This window comes from Pinus tabuliformis, chromosome J (assembly GCF_031772625.1).
Source record: "Pinus tabuliformis cultivar Carrire ecotype Pingquan chromosome J, CPIR1, whole genome shotgun sequence".
NCBI lineage: Eukaryota > Viridiplantae > Streptophyta > Pinopsida > Pinales > Pinaceae > Pinus > Pinus tabuliformis.
Genome location: NC_142295.1, coordinates 870,438,374 through 870,464,134, shown reverse-complemented (window position 1 = coordinate 870,464,134; position 25,761 = coordinate 870,438,374). Strand labels below are relative to the sequence as shown.

General features: G+C 42.9%; 1 protein-coding gene across 4 annotated transcripts in view; it reads left to right on the top strand.

Moving 5' to 3' along the window:
• EMB2247 (protein EMBRYO DEFECTIVE 2247) overlaps positions 1-25,761 on the top strand; it is a 418,314-nt gene that overhangs the window by 109,471 nt on the left and 283,082 nt on the right. For all 4 annotated transcript variants that reach the window (XM_089378646.1, XM_089378647.1, XM_089378648.1 and 1 more), the window contains exon 9: positions 16,592-16,659. In XM_089378646.1, coding sequence (XP_089234772.1) covers positions 16,592-16,659 — 68 coding nt within the window. The remainder of the gene's footprint in view (positions 1-16,591; positions 16,660-25,761) is intronic.

Here is a 25,761-nt window from a genome sequence, read left to right as displayed (position 1 = left end):
TGGTGTCCTTTTCAGCAATGGAAGTCAAAGGTTTCTTGGTGGCATTCATCGATGGAAAGGTACGTGTTTGAAAATAGAATTTCCAAAGATGCTTTTACTCATGGGTTCAGGGTTGGCAATTTGTATCAAGTTGCAGGATGGTCCATTGGGGATTATGTCAATTGACATGTCTCATCTATAGCACCAGAGGTCTACTTATTATGGGGCCTTACTCGATGTGAGTCAGATGGTGATAGGGAAGTACCTCTCATCTGGCCAATGAGTAGGGAAATGGGGTTAGGGACCATAGTAGTACTATCGATGGATGCATCGTTGTATCCACTGTACTCCCTATGCTAGGATGACCTCCAATGATCTGAGATCAGTATGCGTGGTTTGAGACACTCTCTTGTGATATTGGTCTGGGATCAATGAAACTGACTTCAGGTCAGTAGAGAATGGTATGAGACATTCTCGATCAATTCTTCTTCTTCATGGTTCAGCAGAGCAGAGCCGAGCAGTGCAACACACAGTTGGCAGAGATAGTACAGTCTGGCCGATGGATCAATGGATGGAGTTCTCCCTAGTTGAGAGGGAGTGTTAAAATTGGAAACTAGGACCAAACTCAATGTGGGTCATTTATTTATGGCAACTGATATTTTTCTTAGATCCCACTCATCGAGGTGTAGGATTGATCTAAAGATCATCCGATTCCGATAAGTATTCATGGAGTTATGCATTTAATTGTGTTATAAGACAATTCGTCAAGGTCGGCCAGCAACCAAATAACCCACACATGTGCTCCACGATTTAGTATAAAAAGAGGTGACTTGACAGTCATTTCTCGACACACTTCTATCTTGATTTCTCTCCACATGTCTTGGGTTTTAGTGGAAGAGAAATCTAGGAGTGGAAGCCCTAGACATTGGAGGAAAGAAGACTAAAGGAGATGCCCTAGCCCTAGACGTAGTCAAAAGGAGAAGGCTCTACACATGTTTATATGCAGTCAAGAGGACACTCTTTTAGCAGCAAGGAGAGGGTTTCTATAGCTGTCAATGGAAGCCCTAGACGCTGTCAAAGAGAAGTCTAAAATGCTATCAAGGAAGCATGCCCTAACCGCAGTCTTGGAGGAGTCTTATCACAGCGAAGAGAGGCTCCCACGCTGTCCTAAAGGAGGCTTCTATAGCGCAGCAAGGAGAGGCTTCAGGGCTGTCCAAGATAATTGTTTCAAGAAGCCCTAATGATGACCCTAACGCTGTCCTAAAGGAGGAGACACATCCGTGGTCTTAGAAGTGCCATTATGTCCTAAACACAGGCCTTACTAGAGGCCTAATCAACTGCCCTTATATGTAGTCCCTTTGTGCCCTAATCTGCTATCAAGAAGATACATACGCAGATCAGAAAGGGTCCTTATTGCTGTCACAAAAGGCCCTAATACACAACCCTCCTAACCGCAGTTTGTGAGGCCCTAATCAGAAGGCTAAACCTAGTATTATAGCATGAAGGATATATGTTGATTTAGGTGACAGCGAGTTCTATCGAGGCTATTTGGGACAACGGATTGCACAAGGAGTTAGAGCCCTAATCTATGGGTTGTTGGGTGAGTATAGGTGCTGGTGTTAGCCCTATACTCCTACAAGGGACAACAGCAAAGTAAACAAGCTGTGATGGGACAACAGCTAAACAATGGGACAGCAAGAATGGCTATGTCATCAACAACATGGACAACATAGCATGGACAACATGGAAAACATGACAGGCATGAACAACAGTGGCAAGCGATGCAGCAGCTATGACATGTGCTAGTAAATGGGACAGCAAGGTATGCTAAGACACAAGGGACAGCAGCAAGGTAAACAAGCTATGATGGGACAATAGCTAAACAATGGGACAAAAAGAATGGCTATGTCACCAACAACATGGACAACATAGCATGGACATCATGGCAAACATGGCAAGCATAGCAGGCATGAATAGTAGTGGCAAGCAATGCAACAGCTATGACATGTGCTAGTAAATGGGATAACAAAGGAATGCTAAGGCAAAGCATGGACAACATGGCAAGCATGGACAACATGGTGCAGCATGGCAAGCATGGACAACATGGCAAGCATGGTGTAGCATGACAAGCATGGACAACATGGACAGTAGTGGCAAGCATGGTGTTGCAAGCACATGAGACATGGGACAACAATGCAGCATAAGGTGCAGCAGTATGATGTGTACAACATGATCATGAGGTCCAACATTATGATGATGGGTGCAGCATGGTGCAGCATGATGACGAGATGTAGCACAATGATAGGTGAAGGAGTCACCTTGGAGAATCAGTTGAAGTAGCATGTCTTCAACTGATCTCATGTATCATCTTCTTAGACATGATCTATGCTCTTATCTAGATATGTCAAAGTGTTGACTTCTATTGTAAATGTACCCTCTCTCTCTCTTTGCTGAACTATTGAAGAACATATAAGAAGAATTGATCAAGGGTTTCCACACATTGGGGTTTGTCCCTGGCTAGCACCACATCTTGTGTCCTCTTGTCTTGGCTTGTCCTATGCGATCTATGTTCATGTTCTATCTGCAATTTACTTTAATGCTCATGTGATTGCTAATCTGGGAAAGATATTGAGCTAACTATGAAAATTGAAATAAATTGCTCTAAGCATAGAGAGTCCCTAGTCCCAAACAAGGTACTGTTTGGTGGCCTGCTAATGCCACCTCCTCCAAGAAACTCTTGCCAGAGTATGGTGATCATCCTGTGATCCCATGTACAACCATCATACCAAAATGACCTAGGGAGTCTATCGATAAACTGGTTGGCCATTGGTGCTAACTGAGATTCCCCTAGCGAATGTATGTACTCTGTTACCCACCACTTTGTGGGTGATATCCCCAGGAGAATTTTTTTCTCTATGATGAGCCTCAACCTACAACATGTAACCCCTTAATGCCTCCTACTAGCTCATACCATTTCTCTGCCACTTGACCCAACCATGTGGTTCCTCACCCACCTGTATTGATTGTATGTTTGAAGGTGGGTCTCCCGAATCTAAATGTATGTCTTTTCATTTGATAATTGAGTATTGGGTTTACTTAACATGGATACTTCTGGGTACGGATTGATGGGAGGATTTGGCGGAAAGAGTGGGCGTAGTTTGTACTCTTGTAATGTCCCAAATGCATAAAATTTGGAACATGCACTTCACATAAAACTAATCATGCATTTAATGGAAGATTGCCATGTAAAATTAAGCAAAGAAAGCATTTCAATCCCATAATACCATGAACAGAAAAATACTTAGCTTTATTATATTAGATAAACCAAGGTTTTACATGCACATACAACCCATATAGCTGAGATAATCTGGCCTCAAACAGATCTAGAACAATGCCACAAATCGGCCTCCAAACAACTGAAAAACAATACACTGCAACTTGTGAACCCTGAATGGATTCACCAAGGAAAGAGATGGGTGCTCAGCTACTCTCATTGAATCACCTGAGGGTTTCGTCCTGGGGCTACTGCTAGAGTAGAGAATTGGGTTCTTAACCTCACATACGAGAAACAATGTCAAAACCAACCTTTCCTCCAATGGCCTCCTCCTCCTCTTTTATTGATTTGATGGACCCCTCTAGAATCTTCTATTTTATTATTACTTTAATCATGGAGCACTTTTCCCTCTTTTTTTTTTTAATTAAAATATTCTTTTTAATGCGGGAAAAGGGTAAATTGGCCACCATGTCTCCTCAGGTCACTAAAACTCCCATCCAAAAGTCCCATCATATAGATCTTCTTGTTCCGGTTCCAACGAGCTATTACACTGAGGTGTTCCATCAATTAATCTCCTTGGAATGCCACCTCGAGCATAATTAATTAAGTTATGCCCAATAATAATGTTGATTTTTGAAAGTTGTCGGAATGCAATGGAGCGAAAGACAAACTGCGTTGTTGATGGAATATGCTGAGCGAATGCCATCAAATCCCACAAAAACTCCTTAAAACTCCATCGGGATCCCGGATGACATAAACCTGCTCCACTGACCTGGCCATCCCCTATCCTAGAAATCCACCCTGGCTGTACTATGAAGAAGAATAAAAATGGGGACATGACAACTCTTGTCTCCTTGATCTCTTTTGGTTGTTACCCTTGGATCTTAGTCTCGTGGGATCTCCTTTATTGAATATTTGGTTCTAGGGTAGTACTGTTAACACCCCAAGAAACTCACCTAGGTTGTATATCAATGATGCTCGGGAACATTATAAATTCAACAAAATGTTGGATAAAATGATGGATGAATGAAAGAAATGCTGTATATTCAAGCCAGATAACCACTCCTACTATGATTGGCCCCAGACATGGGTGAACACCCCCAAACTACAAGGCTTTTAACCACCACTTACTCACAGGTTTAGAATAAGGTGATAATGGAGAAGACTGACCACACCAGCAGATGCACAGGACCCTGCGATGGCCGGATGCAACCAGTTAAAAGGTCTGTAAATCTGTTTTCTAATACACAGACAGGATGACAGCTCTCTGGCATTAAAATAACAGAAACCTGCAAGCAAATTCAACGATACATGCTAAACCCTAACACAGAGGTGGGATGACAGCCCCTCTGATGCTAAACATTCACAGCTCATGAATTAATGCAAGACAGGGACAGCCTGGAACAAGAAGAAGTGAAAAGTAAGCAAATGACAGCAAAAGAAGCTTGTATTAGTTGGAAATGAAGACCAGAAGCTGCAGGTCTCAAAGTAGTTACAATCTCCAGAAGTTGAAGCTTTACAACACACTAACACTCACCTCACATTCCTCCCCTCATTACATCTTTTTTTGAGTATATATAGAATCAGTTTACAAAATTGCTCTGCTAAGCTATGTGTGGAGGTGTTTTAATGGACCACCAACCACATTTACATTCAGATATGGGTCTCTGCTGCAATCTGACTGTGTCTGCAAATGAATTTGACCTTCTCGGATGTTCTGTTGTCCTTCTTGAGTAGGTGGCATATAATATGGAACATGCCTCACACTGATAAATAGTTGAACTGCTCGAGGGCGTCCTGCTTGTCCTTCGGCCATTCTCTTCTTTAAATGCAGTTGGTGAGGAGTAATGGCGCAAAGTGCTGGATCTGGCCTTCTTCCTCCTTCGGGAACATAAAACAGGTTAAAGGCGTAAAGACAGTATGGCGGAGGCGTGCACAGGGCGAGAATAAATAATGGCCGTCGGATCCACAGATGAACGGCGGAGATCACATCGGAAGAAGCTATCGGGAGGTGACGAGGATGGAGCAACCAGGGCCGTCGGATCTGGCGAATTGAACGGCGGAGATCGGCGTATGAGGGTTATCAGGAGGCATATGTGCGGGAAGAACGAGGACCGTCGGATCATGGGCAGGGATGATCGGACGGCTAAGACTGCGATCGCGATATCGCGTCGACGGATGACAGGGAGGCGTAGCCTTAACACACATGGGTGCGATTTGCGATAGCGATCAGATCGCATCGCAATATCGCAGCGGAGAAGACACGGGGCGTAATTTAAAACACATATGGATGCGATATGCGATAGCGATCAGATCGCATCGCAATATCGCAGCGGCAGAAGACAAGGAGCGAAAGGAGGCAGCGGGGTTATTGTGCGATTGCGATCAGATCGCATCGCAAGGGGAAAAACAAGGGTAATGGGATTGATGAGTGTAAGGAGAATACGGGGAAGAAGGAAGGAGGAGAAGATTGCTCCAAGCACCCCTTTCTGAGCATAAACACATGGCCAAGCTGGTATTTGGTCCTCCAAAGCTGAAGTATGTAGCAGAGCTAACAGGTACTACTTGGGAAACCCCGACTTTGGGTGCGTGGTCTCGCTCCTTTACCCACACGTATTACTCCCTTTCCACTCACTATACCCCCGTTTATCATTTCTGCCACCTGGGTCCACATTCCCATTCTGGGTCCACATAGGGTTAGCCTCCCTACCCCCTTTTTGCCACCTTAGGTCAGGCCTAGAATGATGCCCGAGAGGTTGAAGCAATTAAAAGAAAAAGAGAAAAGCATAATTAACCTCGTTTAACAGGAAATTGTACCACAAAATGCAAAAGATGGTCAGGACAAAAATAATTAGCACGTGGGCAAAAGCCATTGCATGAGCTCTACCCTAATCCATGGCCATCACCCTGGTTCCATAGGCTCTAGATGAGCCTCGTCTATCATTCAGGAACCCATGATTGCCCTAACCCCTAGAGGGCAATGAACTGCCCTACCTAAAAGGGGGTAGTCACTGCTATATCTTACACATCATGCTCTTGTCCTTTGAGCCTTGAGTAGTTAATTAAAGAGAATTCTTAAAAGGCAAAAGGCATATAAAGAAGGTTTAAAAAATCAAGGCCAAGGCACCTCATGTACCACGACTGCTCCCTCCTATACATTATATACACAGGTGTGGGCTTCCCCTTATTTAGCTACCCTTATGCCCCATTATGTGGCCCAGGGATGCCCCTCTCATTCCCTATTCCGTCTCGCTTATTTGTCACTTGCCACCCCCATTAGAAGGGTGTACCTTGGACATACTATCCCCTACAACCCTGAAAGAGACCTCTGTTTGAGCCCTCTAGCCCGGTCAAAAAATTCTGCTAAATTAATCTTGGCCTCTCCTCAATAAACCCAGAGAAACCCAGGAAGGTTTTGTCCTAGTTTGACGCTCCAAAGTTGACCCCAAAATGCTTGGCCTTCATGTACTGCTGGAAATGTCATCTGTGATAGTTGGAGCGTTTTCTGCTCGTCAAAGGCTAGGAAGTCTCCTCCAATTCCTCTCCAATTAAATCCCAAACAATCCCAGCTCCTTAATCCCACTCACCGAGCCTCCCCACAAACAACTCAACGACCCCCTGTGCAGCCCTGGGGAAAAATGACGTAGGCCCAACCACACCAATTTGTTTTGCTGAGATAGGCACCACTTCCCTTGGAAATTCCCACCTTCTGACAAGTATTTTTGTGAGGAATTAACCCAACAATAACAAATCTCTTCCCTCAGGCACAATACCTCTCCAAGCCTTGCGTAGCAACTCCCTTTTCTGCATCCCACTGATGCCAAAAACTCGTGCTACTGTTTGGTATCCTCCCAGCTACCAAAGATGAGCAAAATTTTCCTTCCTAGGGTGGCACTCGTGGTCCACCGAAGAATAGGGTGAGATTTTCCCTTGAAAACCTCTGGTGCTAAACAACACCTATGACTCAGTTGAACAACTTGAGCAACAATGTGTAAAATGACAAATTATTGAAAGGTGCTCTATGCTGCGTTCAACCCCTTATTTATAATTGTTACCTCACCTTTCCTTGTGGCTCCCTTAGCCAACTGTTTCGACCCCCTTCCTACACAATTGATTTTTCCTCCAAGGGTTGTGTATTCCATGAGGGGTGGCCCCCACATTCCACTAAGGTTGGAATTTTCAATTTCTCCTAAGTCCCATGTACCCAAAATGTCTCCAATGCTCAGATTACAAAATTGTGCTAGGCTTAGCACTGCCCCAATAAACTCCGTTAATCCTATTAAATGAAAAATCAAAATTGGGGATATTACAGTCCTCCCTATCAAAAATTGCTTGACCTCAAGCAATGCCTGAACAAGCATCCTCTCTCGCTATTGATCCCCATTGTTACTGCAAAATGTTCGAGGGTCCCAGATGCACCAGTGAATCGTCCCTGAATTCTGCACTGTCCTGACATGAAGGAATCCCTCGATACCAGGATCCCAAGCCATCCTGTCCAACATGAAGCTCCCCTTGCTCTACTCACTATCCTGCCCTAGAAGTACCAGAAGCCCTCTGCATACCATCAATGAGAAGGGGATCAAGATAATGTGGCACTATGCCCAACTGCTCGTGAAGCTGCCCCATCACGTAGTCCATCCCATGCACTCCAATAGTAAACTCTTGAAGATACCACCCAATCATTGTAGAGATAGCATCTCGCTCACATGAGCTTCTCCTGATATCATCATGGTGACCAACCTGCCATGCTAATGAATTTCCCCACTCCATTAGTGACTCGTTAAAGCCCAATGGAAGATCTGCTTGAGATCCCCCTGTAGTAGCCAACTCATCCCTAAAGGTTATTGAGCTGTGAAGACTTGTAATGCTCTGGTACCCAGCTAATCTCAAAGAGGTGTCACCATGCTGATGTTGCGCTACTCTGACTATGACATACTCCCCATCGTGTGCTCGCTATATCCTCCTCTCTTGGGGCCTGGTGGCGGATAATCTGTGAAGGCCAAGCTCATCATGGTCGGCATCTCCATGATGCCAATGTCTACCCCTCCACTGCCAATCTCGACCCTTAGAAACAACAGGATAAGTCTGCCTCGCCATGCGGTGGAGGTCTCAGTGATCCCCCATGTGTCAAACTCAAGGTGAACTACATCACCCTCCGCTATGACCCTGCACATCACAAAGTGGAGTGATCCACCCGCCAACCGATCCCTGTATCCCCCAACCATACTGAGAGCTCATAACTCCCACTCCTCATTGGATGTCGCTGCGTAGCGCTGCTACCTGCTAGAACCCACTTGGTCCTCATCGCTGACCCCTGTATGTATCCCATGGGTGGACCCTAAGTATTAGGAGCAGTGTTGATAATATCGCCGAAATATCGGCGATATTCGTAAATATAGCGATATTTTTAGCGAGCCGAAATATCGCTGAGAAAATATCGCGATATTTACGAAATATCGCCGATATTTCGGCAAAATATCGCGATATTTACGAAATATCGCCGATATTTCGGCAAAATATCGCGTGACGATCCAATATATTGTTGGGAGACAGTAGAAAAAATCCGCGTGGGTTATAAAATTCCGATTTTGGTTTTTTATCAACCATTTTCATTTTTGATTGCTGGAAAAGGAAGGGGAGAGCTATGTGCTTGCTGCCAAGGAGGGTTTGAGTGTTGCATAGCTATTATCGCCACCAACAACAAAGATTTCGTTGACCTAAGCTTCAAGAATAGTGAGACAATTTCATTTCTTCCATTAACAGGTATGTTCAAATAAACCCCTATGTTAATGAATTTTTTGTTAGTTTTAGGATTGTTCTTGCTTGCCTATTTGCCTACAATCATTTTGCTTGTTTTTTTTTTCCATTTGAAAAGATTTTCATGCCCATGAGCAAATGCAAGGGTTTTAAGTTTTTAACTTTTCAAGTTTTCTCCATATTTGGAGAGCAAACTCCATTTTTTTTGAGTTCATAGCTGCAGAGGCTATTTATTATATATTAGGGGTTCATCTCTATAAAATTTCTTCATCTTAGAAATTAGTTTCTTATTGTGCAATGTGAACAGTGAGGTAGGTTTACAGTTTTCCTATTTCTATGTATGAATTTATGAAATGATGTGCTCAATATTGGATGTTGTGTAATGCCTTCGAAGTGAAACGTATTCCTCCTCTTATTGACAGTGTTGTTTATTCATGTAGCCATGATTATCTACTTGGTGTTTCCGTTACAGATTTCTCTGACATTCAAGAGCAAACTGCATTTTTTTTAAACTTTCAAATACACCCTCTTATTGTCATTTATGGTTTTTCATTGAATTTTCAATTCACATTGCAAAATTGCAAATAATGTAGCAAAAAAACTGTTTTGTAAAATGATGTGGTTATTACTTATTAAGTTACTAATTCCAATTTTTTTTTTGGTGCCCTAGGTTTGAGTTAGCCCACTACAAAATACAAGTATGCCAAAAGCCTTGGACCCATTTTGGGAGTATGGGAACCCTAATGGTGGGACAAATCGTGCATATCTTACATGCAAATTGTGTGGGACTAGGATGACAGGTGGGTTACATGACTGAAATACCATCTTGCTAGACTCAGTGGACATGATGTTGGGATTTGTACAGTTTCTAGTCCAGAGCTTATACAAAAAGCTCTTGAGGCAATTGATGAAAAAGACAGAAAGAAGGAAGAGGCAGAAAGAAACAAGGCTGAACGTGCAGATAGATCTTTCGGGATATCTTCTCCTGATTTTGATGTTGACGGTAGTGGGAGGGGCTCCACAGCTGGCACATCCTCACCTACTACTGCTAGTGCGAGGTCATCATTTTTTGTTCTACGAATAGGACCTGGAGCACAACCTGGCATAAAATCGCTTGTTAAAAAGAAGGAGAAGCAAGAAGCAGATAGAGTCATGGGGAGGTGTATTTTCTGGAGCGACTTACCTCTCAGCATCACCACAACCAATCCATTTTGGCAGCCAATGTGTGATGCTATTGTTGTTGTGGGCCCAGGGTACAAAAGTGCCACATATGAGGAGTTGCGGGGGCCAATTCTTCAAGCAGAAAAGCAGGACATCAACTCTAGATTGGTGGAGTTGAAAAAGACATGGGAAGTTATTGGATGCACAGTGATGTCTGATGGTTGGACAGATAGGAAGGGTAGGACCCTTCTAAATTTCTTGGTACATTGTCCTAAAGGTACCATGTTTATTAAATCGTTGGATGCATCAGACAATATCAAAGATGCAACAATATGTGAGTTGTTAGATGGGTTCATTCGGGAGATTGGTGTGCAGAATGTGGTGCAAGTCATAACAAACAATGCAGCTAATTATGTGTCTGCCGGCAAGATGCTTATGGAGAGGCATCTAACATTGTTCTGGACTCTGTGTGCAGCACATTGTCTCGATTTGTTGCTTGAGGATATGGGGAAACTCTCCTTCATCAAGGAGGTGGTTGATATGGCTAGGAGCGTCCCCAAGTTTATTTATAACCATGCTTCTGTTCTTAGCCTCATGAGGAGGTTCACTAGAAACAAGGAGTTGCGGCGTCCTGCGATCACACGTTTTGCCACAAACTTTATTACTCTTCAGTCTTGCTTCGATGTCAGTTCGAGTTGAAGCAAATGTCTGATGATTGGCGTAATTGTAGATACAACAGGAGACAGGTCAGGAAAGCCATTGCAAAAATGGTGTACTCTGAGACGTTTTGGTGTGGAGTAGAAGAAGCATGCGCAGTTAGTGAAGCTATAGTAAAGGTTCTCAGATTGGTGGATGGAGAGAAGCCTGCAATGGCTTATTTGTATGAGGGCATGGATAGGACCAAGGAGGCCATTCGTTCTTATTATGTAGACGAGGGTTCTGTTGGCCTTGATAGGTAGATGATGTTATGGGATGTGATTGATAATCGGTGGACAGGGATGCTTCATCGACCCATTCATGCAGTAGCACTCTTCCTCAACCCCGCATTTTCATACAAATGCGATTTTGATTTTAATGGCGAGGTGATGGAAGGGCTCCATTCCTGTATTCAGAGGATGGTACCTGATCTTGAGCTTCGTAGCAAAATTAATCGCGAGATACAGTATTATCGGGATTGTGTTGGCCTATTTGGCTTTGATGATGCTATTAGGGAAAGGACCCTCTTCATGCCACGTAAGTCACAAGTCATCACTCATTAAAAATTAGACTTTTCAATTTAGAATTTCCTTACTTATAATTCTATTTTTTTTAAATTCAGTTATGTAACTTTTATTTGAAAGTTTAATTATGTTTTAAGTTTTTGAATTTTTTATTTCATTATTTTGTTGTAGATATTTGGTGGTGAAGCTATGGTGCAAGGGCACCAAATTTGCAGAAATTGGCTATACGAATCTTGAGTCAAACATGTAGCTCTTTAGGGTGTGAACGCAATTGGAGTGTATTTGAGAAAATACACGCAAAAAAGCGCAACAGGTATAACTTTGAGCTCCATCCTTCAGTTGAGCAATTACACTTATTGTAATTTTTAATTTTTAATTTATGACCTTCAACTTTCAAGTGTCAAGACTCAAGAGTCAAGAGTCAAGACTCATTAGTTTTTTTCGACACTCTTACAGGTTGGAGTTCGCACGCCTCAATGATTTAGTATATGTGCATTACAACATCCGACTTTGAGTGAGGCAAATAGAATCACCAATGGATCCAAATGCCATTTCCTTGGACGATATTGATGTATTGTCTCAGTGGAGGGTGGAGTCTGAGGAGCCCATCTTGGAGGAGTCATCTTCATGGTTGGAGCCAGTTGCAGATGATCCATTAGAACAGGGGCAGCAAGAGGAGGAGGACTCGGAGGAGCAGCAACACTCGGAGGAGGAGGAGGAGGAGGACACTATGGGAGCATCAACATCAACACCATCTGCTATAGATATAGGAGAGCATAGCCCCATACCTAGCACTCATTATTTGACATTAGGTGCAGAGGCAGGGTCAGGGCTTTCTACTACTAGGGGCAGGCCTGGCAAACAACCCATCATGTTTTCCCGTAAAAGGGGAAGAGGGCAGTGATTTCAGATAGATAGCTGCTAGTTTTATTTGTTATGCTACATATAACTCATGATGGTGAGATACTTTTATATATGTGATGTTATTTTGTATTGGTTCTCCACATTTGAGTCCTTGAATGGACAATTATCAGGGATCAACAGGATTTGGTATCGCCTTTGATGTATCATTTCTATTTGACATCATATATATCAGTGCTTTCTTCATATTTATGTGCCAATGTTTTTATTTCATGCTGTTATTACTTTATATGTTTAAAAATCTGAAAAAAATGAATATATTATGTATTTTTTATGCTTGCCGATATTTTTCGATATTTTGCCAATATTGCCGATAAGATATTTTCTGGACCCTCGTCGATATTTGCTGATACCGATATTTTCAACATTGATTAGCAGTATGTCCCACAGATGCCAACCTGCTAGTCCACATAGTCAAATTGCTATCCCAACTCCTGATGATACACTTGGACACTGCTTGGAGTCTGGGTACCCTCCTGTAGATGAAGTCTACCATCCACCGTCTCTCAAGCTCTTGCGACACCTCAGACTGTCTCGCTAGAAGTGCATCATGTAGTGTCCTCGCAATCGACTCCCCATGTGTGAGCCCAAGAGTGGAACCTATGCTACTTAAACAATAAACCACGTTGTCCCTAAGCCTGAATTCGTCAGCTCGTGCCTCCACCAAACGTCTCAACTAGAGAGTCTCCTCCCGCCCATGACACGCGGTGTCTCATCCAACTGCTTAGGGTGGTCCCCCCATGTCCCGCTGCGTGAATGAAGAGCATCAAGGGGCAACAACTGAAAGCCCTACGACCGTAAGCAACACTGGAGAGTGATGGGTGGGTAGGTTTCCATGGGTATGATCAAGAGTTTGCAGGGGTACTAAAGAATAACCCTATGGATGCCCCTCTCTACCTTGGATCTGTTGATAAACTAGTCGAAGACTTGTCTCCGCTGAACATGGCGTCCAAAGGAGCTCAACAGTGTCCTCATCAATCCCGGGTGAGCTGCACCTAACGGTACACCTAATGTCCCCGTCCACAAGTCTCATTGGAGGCAACGCTCCAAGCGCCCGTTGTCCGCACCATATGCCACTTCATAGCACCAGATACCACCACACTCGGCATGCCACTGTATGCCGCAGTCTGTCCCTGTACACCATAGGATATCCCCGACTACCGCTATACCATCCTGTACCATCCCGTGCCTTATCCGTGTCAAGGCACTCGTCACTCCCTGCATGTACTCAATATGATGTAAGACATTCCTCCTCCACAACGGAATCCAACACACTACGACACACCACTACTTAATGCTAGATGCTCCCACACATCCCTGGATGTGATGGCCTGCGGTGTCCCTACGTGTCGGTCCACACTCGATCGGTATCATCACCTCCACCATCGCATCACCATACCCTTTGATGAATGGATCTCCACTCTAAGGGACCCAAGAAGTGAATCTCGTTGAGGGACTCAAGAAGTGAATCTCCCTATGTGTCAATAGCGATGCCACCACTACTCTGCTCCCCTGCATCCTCTGTGCCCCACACAAATGTGAAGAATCCCTAGCTCCATACAAGGCACCGTTTGGTGGCCTTCCAATGCCACCTCCTCTGACAAACTCTTGCCAGAGTATGCTGATCATCCTGTGATCTTGTGTACAATCGTCATACCAAGACAACCCAAGGAGTCTGTCCATAAACTAGTTGGCCACTGGTGCTGACCGAAACTCCCCTAGCGAATGTGCACGCTCAACTGCTAGGTCAACTATACCATCCAGGTTGTAGTCAACTGGCATACCTGGGAAATGATAGGTAGTCCCACCCGGATCCCAATGCCAGTTTGGGCTTCCGGTATCCCTAGTGCCTAGAAGCTCCTGCTGAGCTACACCCAGGTCCACCACCATCTCCATAGCCCACTCCACCGGGTACCAACTCAGAATCTCTCGCCATCCAACCCGAAGAGAAGGATCGAATGCATGAACTCCCGCACATAGAACAACCCTGACATGCAGATGTTGCACCCTGTGCAACTCGGGTCGTCTCATCCTGCTATCCAGATCAACACATGAGATTTGACTAGGTAGCTACGTCTCTCTCTCCAATGGGCAATGTGACCCAATAGTGCTGCTAACCCCATTTATGTATGCCTAAAGAGGGCTGCTCCGATTCTCTGACATGCCCTCTAAGTGTACCATTAGGGAATCCAACCGTTCCCCAATGTGAGCCAGCTCGGTCGCTGACTCGGCACAAACCACTCTCATGCCCTCCAGCTCCTTGTTCTACCGCAGAATAGCATCTCGTACTGACATGGCCTTCCTTTTTAACGCTAGAAGGTTGGCTTGAAACTGATGATACCACTGTGTGCGACCATCGTCCAATACCTCTGTATCTCATGGTGCTTCATCAAGTGTGGATAAGTCTCTTGGCACCTCACCCATCTGTTGTGTGCTGTTATCACCCAAAAACTTGGACACGACCCCGGTCACCACCTCAACGGATGGCATTACTGGGTTATGCTCTACTCTCTCCGTTAAGATGTCAACCGACATAGTCAAGGGAGTCTCCAAAATGGGTGAACCCTGTGTCACACTGGGTGTATCTACTTGCTCCCCACAATCCTGTGTATATGGATGCACCCCCATAGCCTGTGCAACTTTAGTGTCTCTTCTGTGAGGAAGAGGATAGATTTGGTCCAACACCTTCATCAACTAGCTCAATAATTCTTGCATATTAAACCCCCCTTGAGCCATGGGTCATCTATGGTTTAACTCGTCACTGTGTATACATGCACATCATGGCCAAGATCATGGCTCTGATACCACTGTAATATTCGTAATGGAAATATTAAGTAATAATAACCATAAATTTCTTACATGCAGCTGAAAATCAAAACACCGCAAAATATCAACACATTAACAATTGATCCCCAAAGAAGCTGAGCCATTTTATTTAAATCATGGTAGGAGTACAATGGGTAAGAACAAGTGCACCTGGGCTTGCCAAAGGCAACCTAGATAAATCCCAGGTGAGAAAACAAGGTTCCCGGATGATGGGAAGTGACTTCTCCTTTATGCTCTGCGTTGCCCTTGAAATCTGCACTTTTCGCTGGAAAGAGACCTCTATTTGAGCCATCTAGACTGCTCAGAAAATTCTGCCAAATTAATCTTTGCCTCTCCTCAATAAACCCATAAAAACTTGGAAAGAGTTTGTCCTAGTTTTGATGCTCCAAAATTGACCCCAAAATGCTTGGCCCTCCTCTACTGCTGTAAGATGTCATCTGTGATAATTGGAGTGTTTTCTGCTCCTCAAAGGCTAGGGAATCTCCTCCAATTCCTCTCCAATCAAATCCCAAAGAATCCCAGCTACTCAATCCCATTCACCGAGCCTCCCCACAAACAGCTCCACAACCCCCTATGCAGTCCTGGGGAAAAATGACACGGGCCCAGCCACACCAATTCGTTCTGCTGAGGTAGGCATCACTGCTCCTGGAAATTCCCTCTTTCCGACAAGTATTTGTCTGAGGAAATAGCCCAACAACAACAAGTCTCCTTCCTCCATCACAATACCTCTCCAAGCCTTGCGTAGCTCCCTTTTTTACGTCCCACTGATGCCAAAAACTCGTGCTACTGCGTGGTATCGTCCCAACTACCAAACATGAGCAAAATTTGCCTCCCTAGGGTGGCACTCGTGGTCCACCCAAGAAGAGGGTGAGATTTCCCCTTGGAAACCTCTAGTGCTAAACAACACCCGTGACTTAGTTGAACAACCTGAGCAACAATGTGTAAAATGACAAATTATCAAAAGGTACTCTATGCTGCCTTCAACTCACTATTTATAATTGTTACCTCACCTTTCCTTGTGGGTCCTTTAGCTAACTATTTTGACCCCCTTCCCACACAATTGATTTTTCCTCCAAGGGGTGCGTATTCCATGAGGGGTGGCCCCCACATTCCAATAAGGTTGGAATTTTCAATTTCTCCTAAGTTCCATGTACCCAAAATGTCTCCAATGCGCAGATTACAAAATTGTGCTAGGCTTAGCACTGCCCCAATCAACTCCATTAATCCTATTAAATGAAAAATCAAAATTGGGGATATTACAAAATTATATAATGTTCAAATTCACAATTGAATAAAGATTCCTGTTTTAGGGCTGTAACTTTTATCTAACAATTGCACATGCTGTCAACTAACTTGGGAGAAACCATTGATTCACCTTAGCTGTGTCTCTCTTGTATGTTTATTGTTATATTAGAAAAATCTACAGTGTCTTGAATATTTAAACTTCTTGCAGGAAGTGGAGTATTCAGATGAACGTGGTATGCTCTTCTATTTTAAGTACCAAGTTGCTGGTGGTTCCATGTATTTCATCTAATCTCTCATTTGCTTACATTGTCATATATTTTATAACGGGGATCTTTAACATAAAGTCCAAATTTCTTATAAACATCTTGATAGTATTTATGAAATAAGAGTAACTTCACCGTGTTTAAATTGTTTGTATTCTATTTTCCACTGCCCCTCACACCCATTTCTAGATATATCAGTCTCTTGCATTGGTTGTATTTGTTCTAATTTTTCAGTTGCACTTAAATTTGTCATAATCTAATGAAGGCACAAATCTTCAGTATTAAATTATTATTATTTTTGGTCAAGCTGTTTACTGCGTAGAACACTTTTTTAGATTGCTTACTGAAGACTGATTCTATTCTAGAAGTTCAAATGTTTGGTTGGAAAGATTTCTTATTTAAACTATATTTCGATGGAAAATAACAAATACTAACCGGAATGTTTATTTTGCTATCATTTGATACGTCTTGTATTGCTTATTTACCTGTCTCAATGGCTAGAAGAGAGCCGGAAACCAATGGTGATTAAGAAATAGAGGAAAAATAAAATTATACTGATGTCTAGAAATGACCAAAAATGATTCATGAGATTGTATGTTATACTAGGCAAAGTGATCCAGTACCACCATTGATTGAAAAATAAAGAGAAAATATGGCAAGATGAAAGCGATTGCAGGAGGGAGAGGAAAACACATAAAGTGATCACACAGACATCAGTGCTGGGTGAATTGACCAACACAACATTTGTGCTAAATTCTTTACTTGCATAAAGATAAGTGGAGAGTGGTATTATCCATGTATTATAATAGAAAAGTATGAGAGTTGGGATGGCCTTATCCATATTTTCCACATCATTGAATCATGGACCTATTAATGTTTATCTGGTGGCATTTACTTCACAAATAAAACATTTTAGGATAGCATTTTCTTTGAGACCTCATCCCAATTGCACCAAGTATCCTCATCTACCAAATGTCTCTATATATTTATGAGCTATTTACATGCAAGCTCATAGTTTTGATGTACTTTTTTGGTATTTGTAAAAGGCCTCTGGAGGCAAATAAAATTCAAATAGATAACTAGTTTGATTAGGACTAATTAGTTAAATAAGAGCCTAATCACCTCAGAAAGGTAACGTGGGTCACACATTAGGATTTTAGTCCCTTTTTTGTAAAATTAGGGTGTTTACCCTCTATGCAATCTTTCAATCTACTGTCAATCAACTATGTTACTCATTTGTGTACTTTTTCTCTCTCAATAGAGGATCATAAGGAGATGTCTTCCTCCATTTTTTCTGGAATTGCAGGATTCCAATCTTGGGGGCTGTAATGTTCCCAAGTAGGGATTTAAGTGATATTCCAAATAAATAAACAGGGCAGCAGCATAAAATTAAAAACAAGCATTAAAAACCCATGAAACACTGTAAATCTGGAACTGCTGAACCATATATTATAAAATATGAGAGCACGAGTACAATATATAAATGAAGTAGTGCACTTGGGCTTGTCTCAAGGACAAGCTGGACCAAACCCAGGTGATGGAATAGCTGAGATGATGGTTGTTCAGTTAGTGCACCACTCTGCACTGTGCTGTCCCAATAATTGTTGATCTGCTGACTTCAACCTGCTGGAATGTGCTCGAAAACCGCCCAAATTTTTTTATCCTTTCAACCTTAGACTCCTTGGACAAAACCTAGAAAAACTCAGAAGGGAATTTCTCTGATTTTGACTTTGGATTTTCGGCCTCTTTGGAGCCCCTCTCCGATTGCTACTGCCAAATTCAATTTGCGTGAAACAACCTGCAAATCCACCAGGAAACACCATTCAAATGCTGCTTTCACCTGTGATAGCTGATTCCTTGCTCCCCGGATGATCCTTGGCCCGGATGGCTACTCTCCTAAGCCCCACGAAATTGCTGCCAGAGGCCACTGCGCAGTCCCTCTGCCCAGAAATGTGTACTGCTGTAATTACTGACTGGCTGGCTGCAAAACTTTGAGAAAATGTCCTCAGCCCTCTACCTTTCCTGCTCCCGAAACCCCCAGCAAGCTAGGGACCTCCTGGTTTGTCTCAATCCTCTTCTGTGTATTTCTAGCTGCCCAGAAAGTACGCAGTCTCCTCCTCTGCGTGGCTGGGTGAACTGTAAATCGATGCTGGAACTCCTGCAATCTCTGTGGAACAACCTCCCTAGGGCGGGCACGGATAGTCCCCCGAAGTAGAGGTTGAATCTTCCCTACGGAAGACTCGTGGCTAAACAACCGGTAGACTCACTAAGCAGCAGAGTGTACAAAGGTAAGTTTGTTTGTCAAATGATCAGAATGCTGCAAAATGAGAGCTCCTTCCTCTTTTATCACTTTGGGCCCCCTTAGCCTCTTGTGGGCCCCTCCTTCCACTAGTTCGAATTCCCTCCAACACATTCCTTGGCCAAGTTCGAATTATTCATGTGGGTGGGCCCCACATTCCACTAGCTGCCAGAAATAAAGTCAAATTGCCTATAGTTCCTAAGTTATGCATGTGGGTTCCTCCTTCTAAGCCAAAAATGATGCCAAAATTGTGTAGCTGCATGCCATGACTAATTCATTTGAGAAGGGGCATGACATGTTCCCTTTTTAAATTTATTTATAATTTTCCCAGAAATTATTTATGAATTTTCTTCAGGAATAATAATATTTGCCGAGAATTTGATAGATTTAAAACCAATAATTGCAAAGTTTGTCGACAAATTCCACTGTAGACCCAACTATTTATCATTTATTACTAAGAGGGAAACCACATCAAGTTCGTTTTGAAGAGGAACTTGACAAGTAGAAACCTTCTTTGGCTGTACTCCTTTGTCTACAAATGTGCGTTGCTTCAGCCCTCTACCTAATTCTCCAACATCTCGTCCTTCCTTGCTAAGTGCCAATGAGGAATTTGGTTGATCCCTCCAAATGACTAGCTAGGGTGTGTCTTGCAACACTGAAACTAATTTCCACCAACTAGGGTGGATGTTTCACCACCGAAAATGGGATCTCTACAAGGGCTCCAACATCAATTCATCGAATATTCAATCATTCCCTTGAATGAATTCTCATCTTTATTTTTTTATAATTTTCCCCATGCAAATACCATGGTTCAAATATTATAGGTCGTTGAAATACCATGGGTCACTTTTTAAAAATAAAGTGACTTTATAAGTTTTATTTCATAATTAAATCAAAAGTCACTTAGGGATATCAAAAGTCACTTATAATCCCTATTTTAATTTAATTACTCACTATCACCTTTAAGATGCTATTAAATAGTTAAATTAATTTTCTCTTGTCTCATGTTCTCGAAAAGGGACATTGCAGTCCTCCCATCTCGAGATTGCTTGTCCTAAGCAATCCAAACTTGTATTCCTGGGTCCTAGATAAGCCTAGAGAATCCTTGCTGCATACAATGCAGAGGCTGCATATCAATATAAGGATTCCAAGTATCTCTGTAGAATGGTCCAATGTGCATCTGCTGTACCATCCTAACATAACTGAACCCAACATCATTGTCACACTCTGCCATCCTGCCAAACAACCTAATGTGTTTCTGCTGCTTCAATTTGATATAGTTACAAACTGAAAATTTGCCATCATCAACCTTTTTAGTGTACAAGAGCCTCTTCTTCTATGTCGGATGATTAGGCAAAACATGGCAATATGAAAACGGAATAAATTTCCCATTTGGAAGATGCTAATCACCTCTAGGGAAATCAATCCATTTGTCGAGAATGCCAAGCTCTTATTTTGTGCCAGGAAAAGCCTTCACAACAAAGAATAGGAAGTTTCCTACAAGCCTGCCCAAATTATAATAGTCCTATCTAAAAGCACCAACTACAACTTAAGAATGAGCACCCCTATTGAATCGGTCACCATCCCAGTTTGTTGCTGTGAAAATTTGGAAGACCCAAATTTCTACTGCAACAACTGATTAAGTTTCTTCCATTTGTTAAATTACTGAACAAATTATTTACTACATCCTACAACAAATACCGAAACTAATACACTACAACCTTCACCAATTAAAATTATATGCGGAAACATGAAACTGAGCAAGAAAGAAATAGCACACACAAATGACACCGTTATTTTTGGACAAATGTCTCTGGAAAAACCCAATGCGGGAAAACCGGTGCAACAAATGAGGGTTTGTATTATTAAGCAGTAGTATTCTGAATACAATCTTTGGATTCCTTGTTGACTATCTAATACAGAGAATTTGACTGGCAGAAGATAAGTGAGAAATACCTCACACTATCATTGGCGATCTGACACTAATCCAGACCTTAGGTGGTTGGCCCCACGCTGGCTCTGTGCAACTATTGCGTTAGCCTACGCTGTTCTGTGTCAACCTCTCTGGGGATATGCATCACCTCTTCCCATATCTCTTGCTGTCTGAAGCTTCATTCCTCTGGCTCTTCGGTCTCACACCCTAGCTACTAGCTTTGGAACTCGACTTCCTAGTTGAATTTTAGACTTTCTCTGAAGCTTTGCACTGCCTCTGCATGGCCCTGCGCTGCCCATCGCGGCCTTTGCGCTGCCTCTTTCGAATCTCTCTCTACCTCCTCTGCGATGTATTCCCGAATCAGGAAATCTCCCTCTAGAACCATCCCTGCCCCTCACTGCAAGAATCACTTCGATCTTCTCTCTAACAACTATTACGCTGCCCTCTTTAAGAAATTCGATCTCTTGATCTCTCTCCGATGTGTTTTCCAAATGCCCATCGAAGTCCTTATAATTCTCCAGTTGAGTAATCAATGACCTAGATTAGATTCTAATAAATGGCTCAGATCATTTGGACTCGATCTTCGTCTTCTTCTAGAAGTTTCACCTTTAGTTTGATTAGTACCCTTTAATTATTTTAATTTCTGAAGTTTAGACTTAGGTATCCATTAAAAATAATTAATTATTTTAATTAAACTGTCTCCGGGTGGAATTTCCCAAAACGATTTCTGGGTATTGTGGAATACATGTATCCTAGCCTCCCTGCAAATTTTGAGGCTTAGAGCACATCAATGCTACCATAAATCAACACTTCCTCTTAGCGAGGAATGTGCTTTAGTAATGCAACCTGCTGAAGCATCACCCTTTTCTGTAACATCTCCGTCTGCGCTGTTGATGTCTAACATCACTGCCCACCAACTACTGCACAAATGCTGCATCTGTACAACTGCTGACCTTGCCACTGCCAACACTGCATCTGCACTACAACCTTCTCCATTTAGCGCTGTTACTGCATCAACAACGGAAAAGCATCCAAAATAACTGAATAGGTGTTCAATATGATGCATCTTGTTGCTGGAGTTCTAACTGCTACTAGTCTTTGCGCTGACCCTCTGAAGCCTCTACGTTGCTGCTGACTCTGCACTATGCCAACTGCACTGCTGCCAACTCTGCTCTGCGCTGCTCAGTCTCTCGCGCTCCTAGTCACTGTAACTGTCACTCCAACACTCCTTTGCACCAACTGACACTGGTCCATCCTGTTACTTCTGATATGGGCTCCTGTAGCAAGGTATTGATCCAAGAGGTGGACTCCTCAAGGATCCTGCCCATCTGCAGTTCTTTCGAACTACAGTACTAGATCACCCTACCTCTCCCCTGGAGGTATGTGGGCAGTCATGGAAAACTCCTTTTCCTCGATCTTTGCGGCTACAGCTTGCGGATCATGTTTCACATCCTTGTCCTCCTTGAGAGGACATTGCATAACGTAGTGACCAAGTTCACCACACCGGAAACATTTGATCTTTGAGACGTCTTTCTTCCACCTCCGCTGCTCCTGCTGCCCCTTAGATGTAAGGGTTGCATTCTCTTCCTCCTCCTTGGGCTTCATCCCACTGCTGCTGCTGCTATCATGTTTGCAGTTGACTAAGTCTCTCCTCATCTCTTCCTGCTGAAGAGCGGCCCCCATTCCTTCCCAATCTGACAATCTCTCTCTGCCTAGGATACTTTGGACAAACACTTGCCATTCTTTTGAGACTCAATTCAGGGCTAGCCTCACCATCTCGGTAGGCTGAGGTGTTGACCCCACAACTGCCAATGAGTCTCGAAATTCCTGAAGCTTTGTTAGGAATGTATCAATGCGTGCCCCCTTCTACATCTGTGTGGATCTTATCTTTTGCACCAAGTACATCTTCCGCTGCTCGTAAGATCCTTCTTATAGCATGGCCAATGCTTCCCACATCTGCTGGGTAGTAACCTTGCTGGCAATGTGACATACTACGTGATCTCTCACTCCATCGAGAATCAATCGTTTGGCCTTCGCCATTTCAACCTTGTACTTTTTGAGCGGATATGGATCCATGGGTACAACTACCACATTGTTGACATAGGTTTTGAGATCGTGCTCATCCAGAAAGCATGAGATCCTTGCCTTCTAGATCACATAGTTGGATGCACCATCCAACCGATCCTGATCTCTTAACCCACTAGCTGCCATCTCTGCCAACGAAATGTCGAACTGCCTTCTCCCTCCTCTGCGCAACACTAGGCTAGCCTATGTGAAAATTTCTAAATAGAAATTGAACTGCAGTCACTGATATTATTTCTTCTACTTATTAACTCAGAAATAAGTTATTCACAATGTTTCTACAACAAATATTGAAATAAATTCTACTGTAGCCTTCACAATTAAAATACTGCGGAAAGCAAATGCAAGGAAAAATACTAGCACAAGTATAATCACAATGACACAATTGTTTTTGGACAATTGTCCCTAGAAAAACCCAATGTGGGAAAACCGGTGCAATAGATGAGGGTTTCTTTATTGATCTTCAACAAAAATCTCATGTACAAGATACAACCAACAGAATAGAAGAGGAATTTCAGTGAGAAATTTTACAGACGATATTCTCACGCTTCTTAGTGAGATTTTGACTCTGGAGAGGACCTGCTGCCCCCTTTGCGTCTCACTGCGTCAGCGTCTGCACAGGAATTGTGTAGTCCCAGCGTCACAACCTATGCGCTGTTCGTCCTCTGCTCTGCGTCTTCCTTCTGCTCCTCCACTCTCGACTGATGCTGGTGCTGTCTATCCATCTCACTTGCAACTCTCCCTCTGACTCGATTTCCTCTTGTTGAACTTCGACTAGTGAGAAAATTGATCTTACTTGGGTAACTGAGTATTTGCTCGGTGTGTTTATCCAAATGCCCTTCTTATAATCCTCCAGTTGAGTAATCAACGACCCAGATTAGATTCTAATCAATGGCTCAGATCATATTGACTTGATCCTCGTCTTCTTCTAGAATTTTCACCCTTAGTTTAATTAATACCCTTTAATTATTTTAATTTCCTAAGTTTGCACTTAGGCATCCATTAAAAATAATTAATTATTTTAATGAAACTTTTTCTAGGTGGAATTTCCCAAAACTATTTCTGGGTATTGTGGAATACATGTGTCCTAGCCTCCCTGCAATTTTTGAGGCTAAGAGCACATCCAATGCTACCATAAATCAACACTCCCTCTTAATGAGGAATGTGCTCTAGTAATGCAACCCGCTGAAGCATCACTCTGATTCTATGACATCTCCCTTTGTGCTGCTGATGTCTGACACCACTGTCCATCAACTACTGCACAAATGCTGCATTTCTAATGCTGCTAGCCCTGCCACCGCCAACATTGCATCTGTACTGTAACTCCCTCTCATTTCCTGCCACTGTAACTGAGAAACTACCTGTTTCTACTACTGAAACAGATTCTCTACCATACCCATCTGCTCCCTAAATTGGATGAACTTAGCTCTTCCTAGAGCTTTTGTGAGTACGTCTGCTACTTGATTTCCTGTGAAGACATAATGCAACTGTACTGCCCCACGTTGAACACAGTCTCTAATAAAGTGACATCTGATATCAATGTGTTTCGACTGATCATGAAATACTGGATTTTATTGTAGAAAATATTGGTTGCTTCCATCTTCTTCCTGAGCAAACTCACAAGTAGTTTTCTAAGCCATATAGATTCGCACGTAGCTATGATGGCTACCATATATTCTGCTTCTGCTAAGCTCAGAGCTATCGACTTCTGCTTCCTGCTGCACAAAGAGATCATTCTTGATTCGACGCTAAAGCAATACCCAAAGGTACTGTTCCAATCTACTAAACTACTTGCCCAATCTGCATCTGTGAATCCATTCAATCTAATGTCATCTCCTCGGGTGTATTTCAACCCATATTCGACTGTTCCACGCACATATCTAAGAATGTGCCTAGTTGCTTCCCAATGCACCCTTTTTGGTTCCACCATGAACTGACTAAGGGTGTTGACAACGAAGCAAATGTTTGGTCTAGTGTTGACTAGATACATGAGCGACCCAATGAGCTGTTTGTACAAGGTGGGGTCCATCTCGTCTCCTTATACATCTATTTTCTTCCAGTTGGTGATCATGGGCGTAGCCATGGGTCGACAATCCTACATTCTTAATCTCTTTAGAATCTCTGTAGCATATCTACCTTGCCCAAGGAAGATCTCTCCATTCTTCTGACCAACTTCCAACCCTAGAAAATAATGCATCAACCCCATATCCTTCTTGTCTAATTTTGCTTCAAGATTCTTCTTGCAGTGCTTTATGAGCATAGATGACCCTGTTAGAAACAAGTCATCCACACATAATACCAGAATAAGTGGCTCATTCTCCACCATTAGATAGTAGAGATAGTGATCAACAACACTCTTGACGAATCCCAACTGCTGCAAGTAACTATCAATTTGACCATACCATGCTCTTGGCGCCTGCTTGAGCCCATATGTGGCTTTCTTTAACCTGCAAACATGAGTTTTCTTTTCATGAGTTTCGAAGTCTTCGGGCTGTTCTATATACACCTCTTCTTCTATCACCCTGTTCAAGAATGTTGTCTTGACATTCATCTGGTGAATCTGCCATCCCATTTGAGCTGCTAGGGATATAACGGATCTGATAGAGGTATATCTGGCCACTGGGGCAAATGTCTCCTCATAGTCTATTCCTTCCTTTTGTGCATACCCATTTGCCACAAAGCTAGCCTTGTAATTCTCTATACTGCCATCTACAACATACTTGATTTTGTAGATCCATCTTGATCCTACAACTGATCTATCCTTTGGTCTAGGTACCACTTCCTAGACATCATTCGTCATG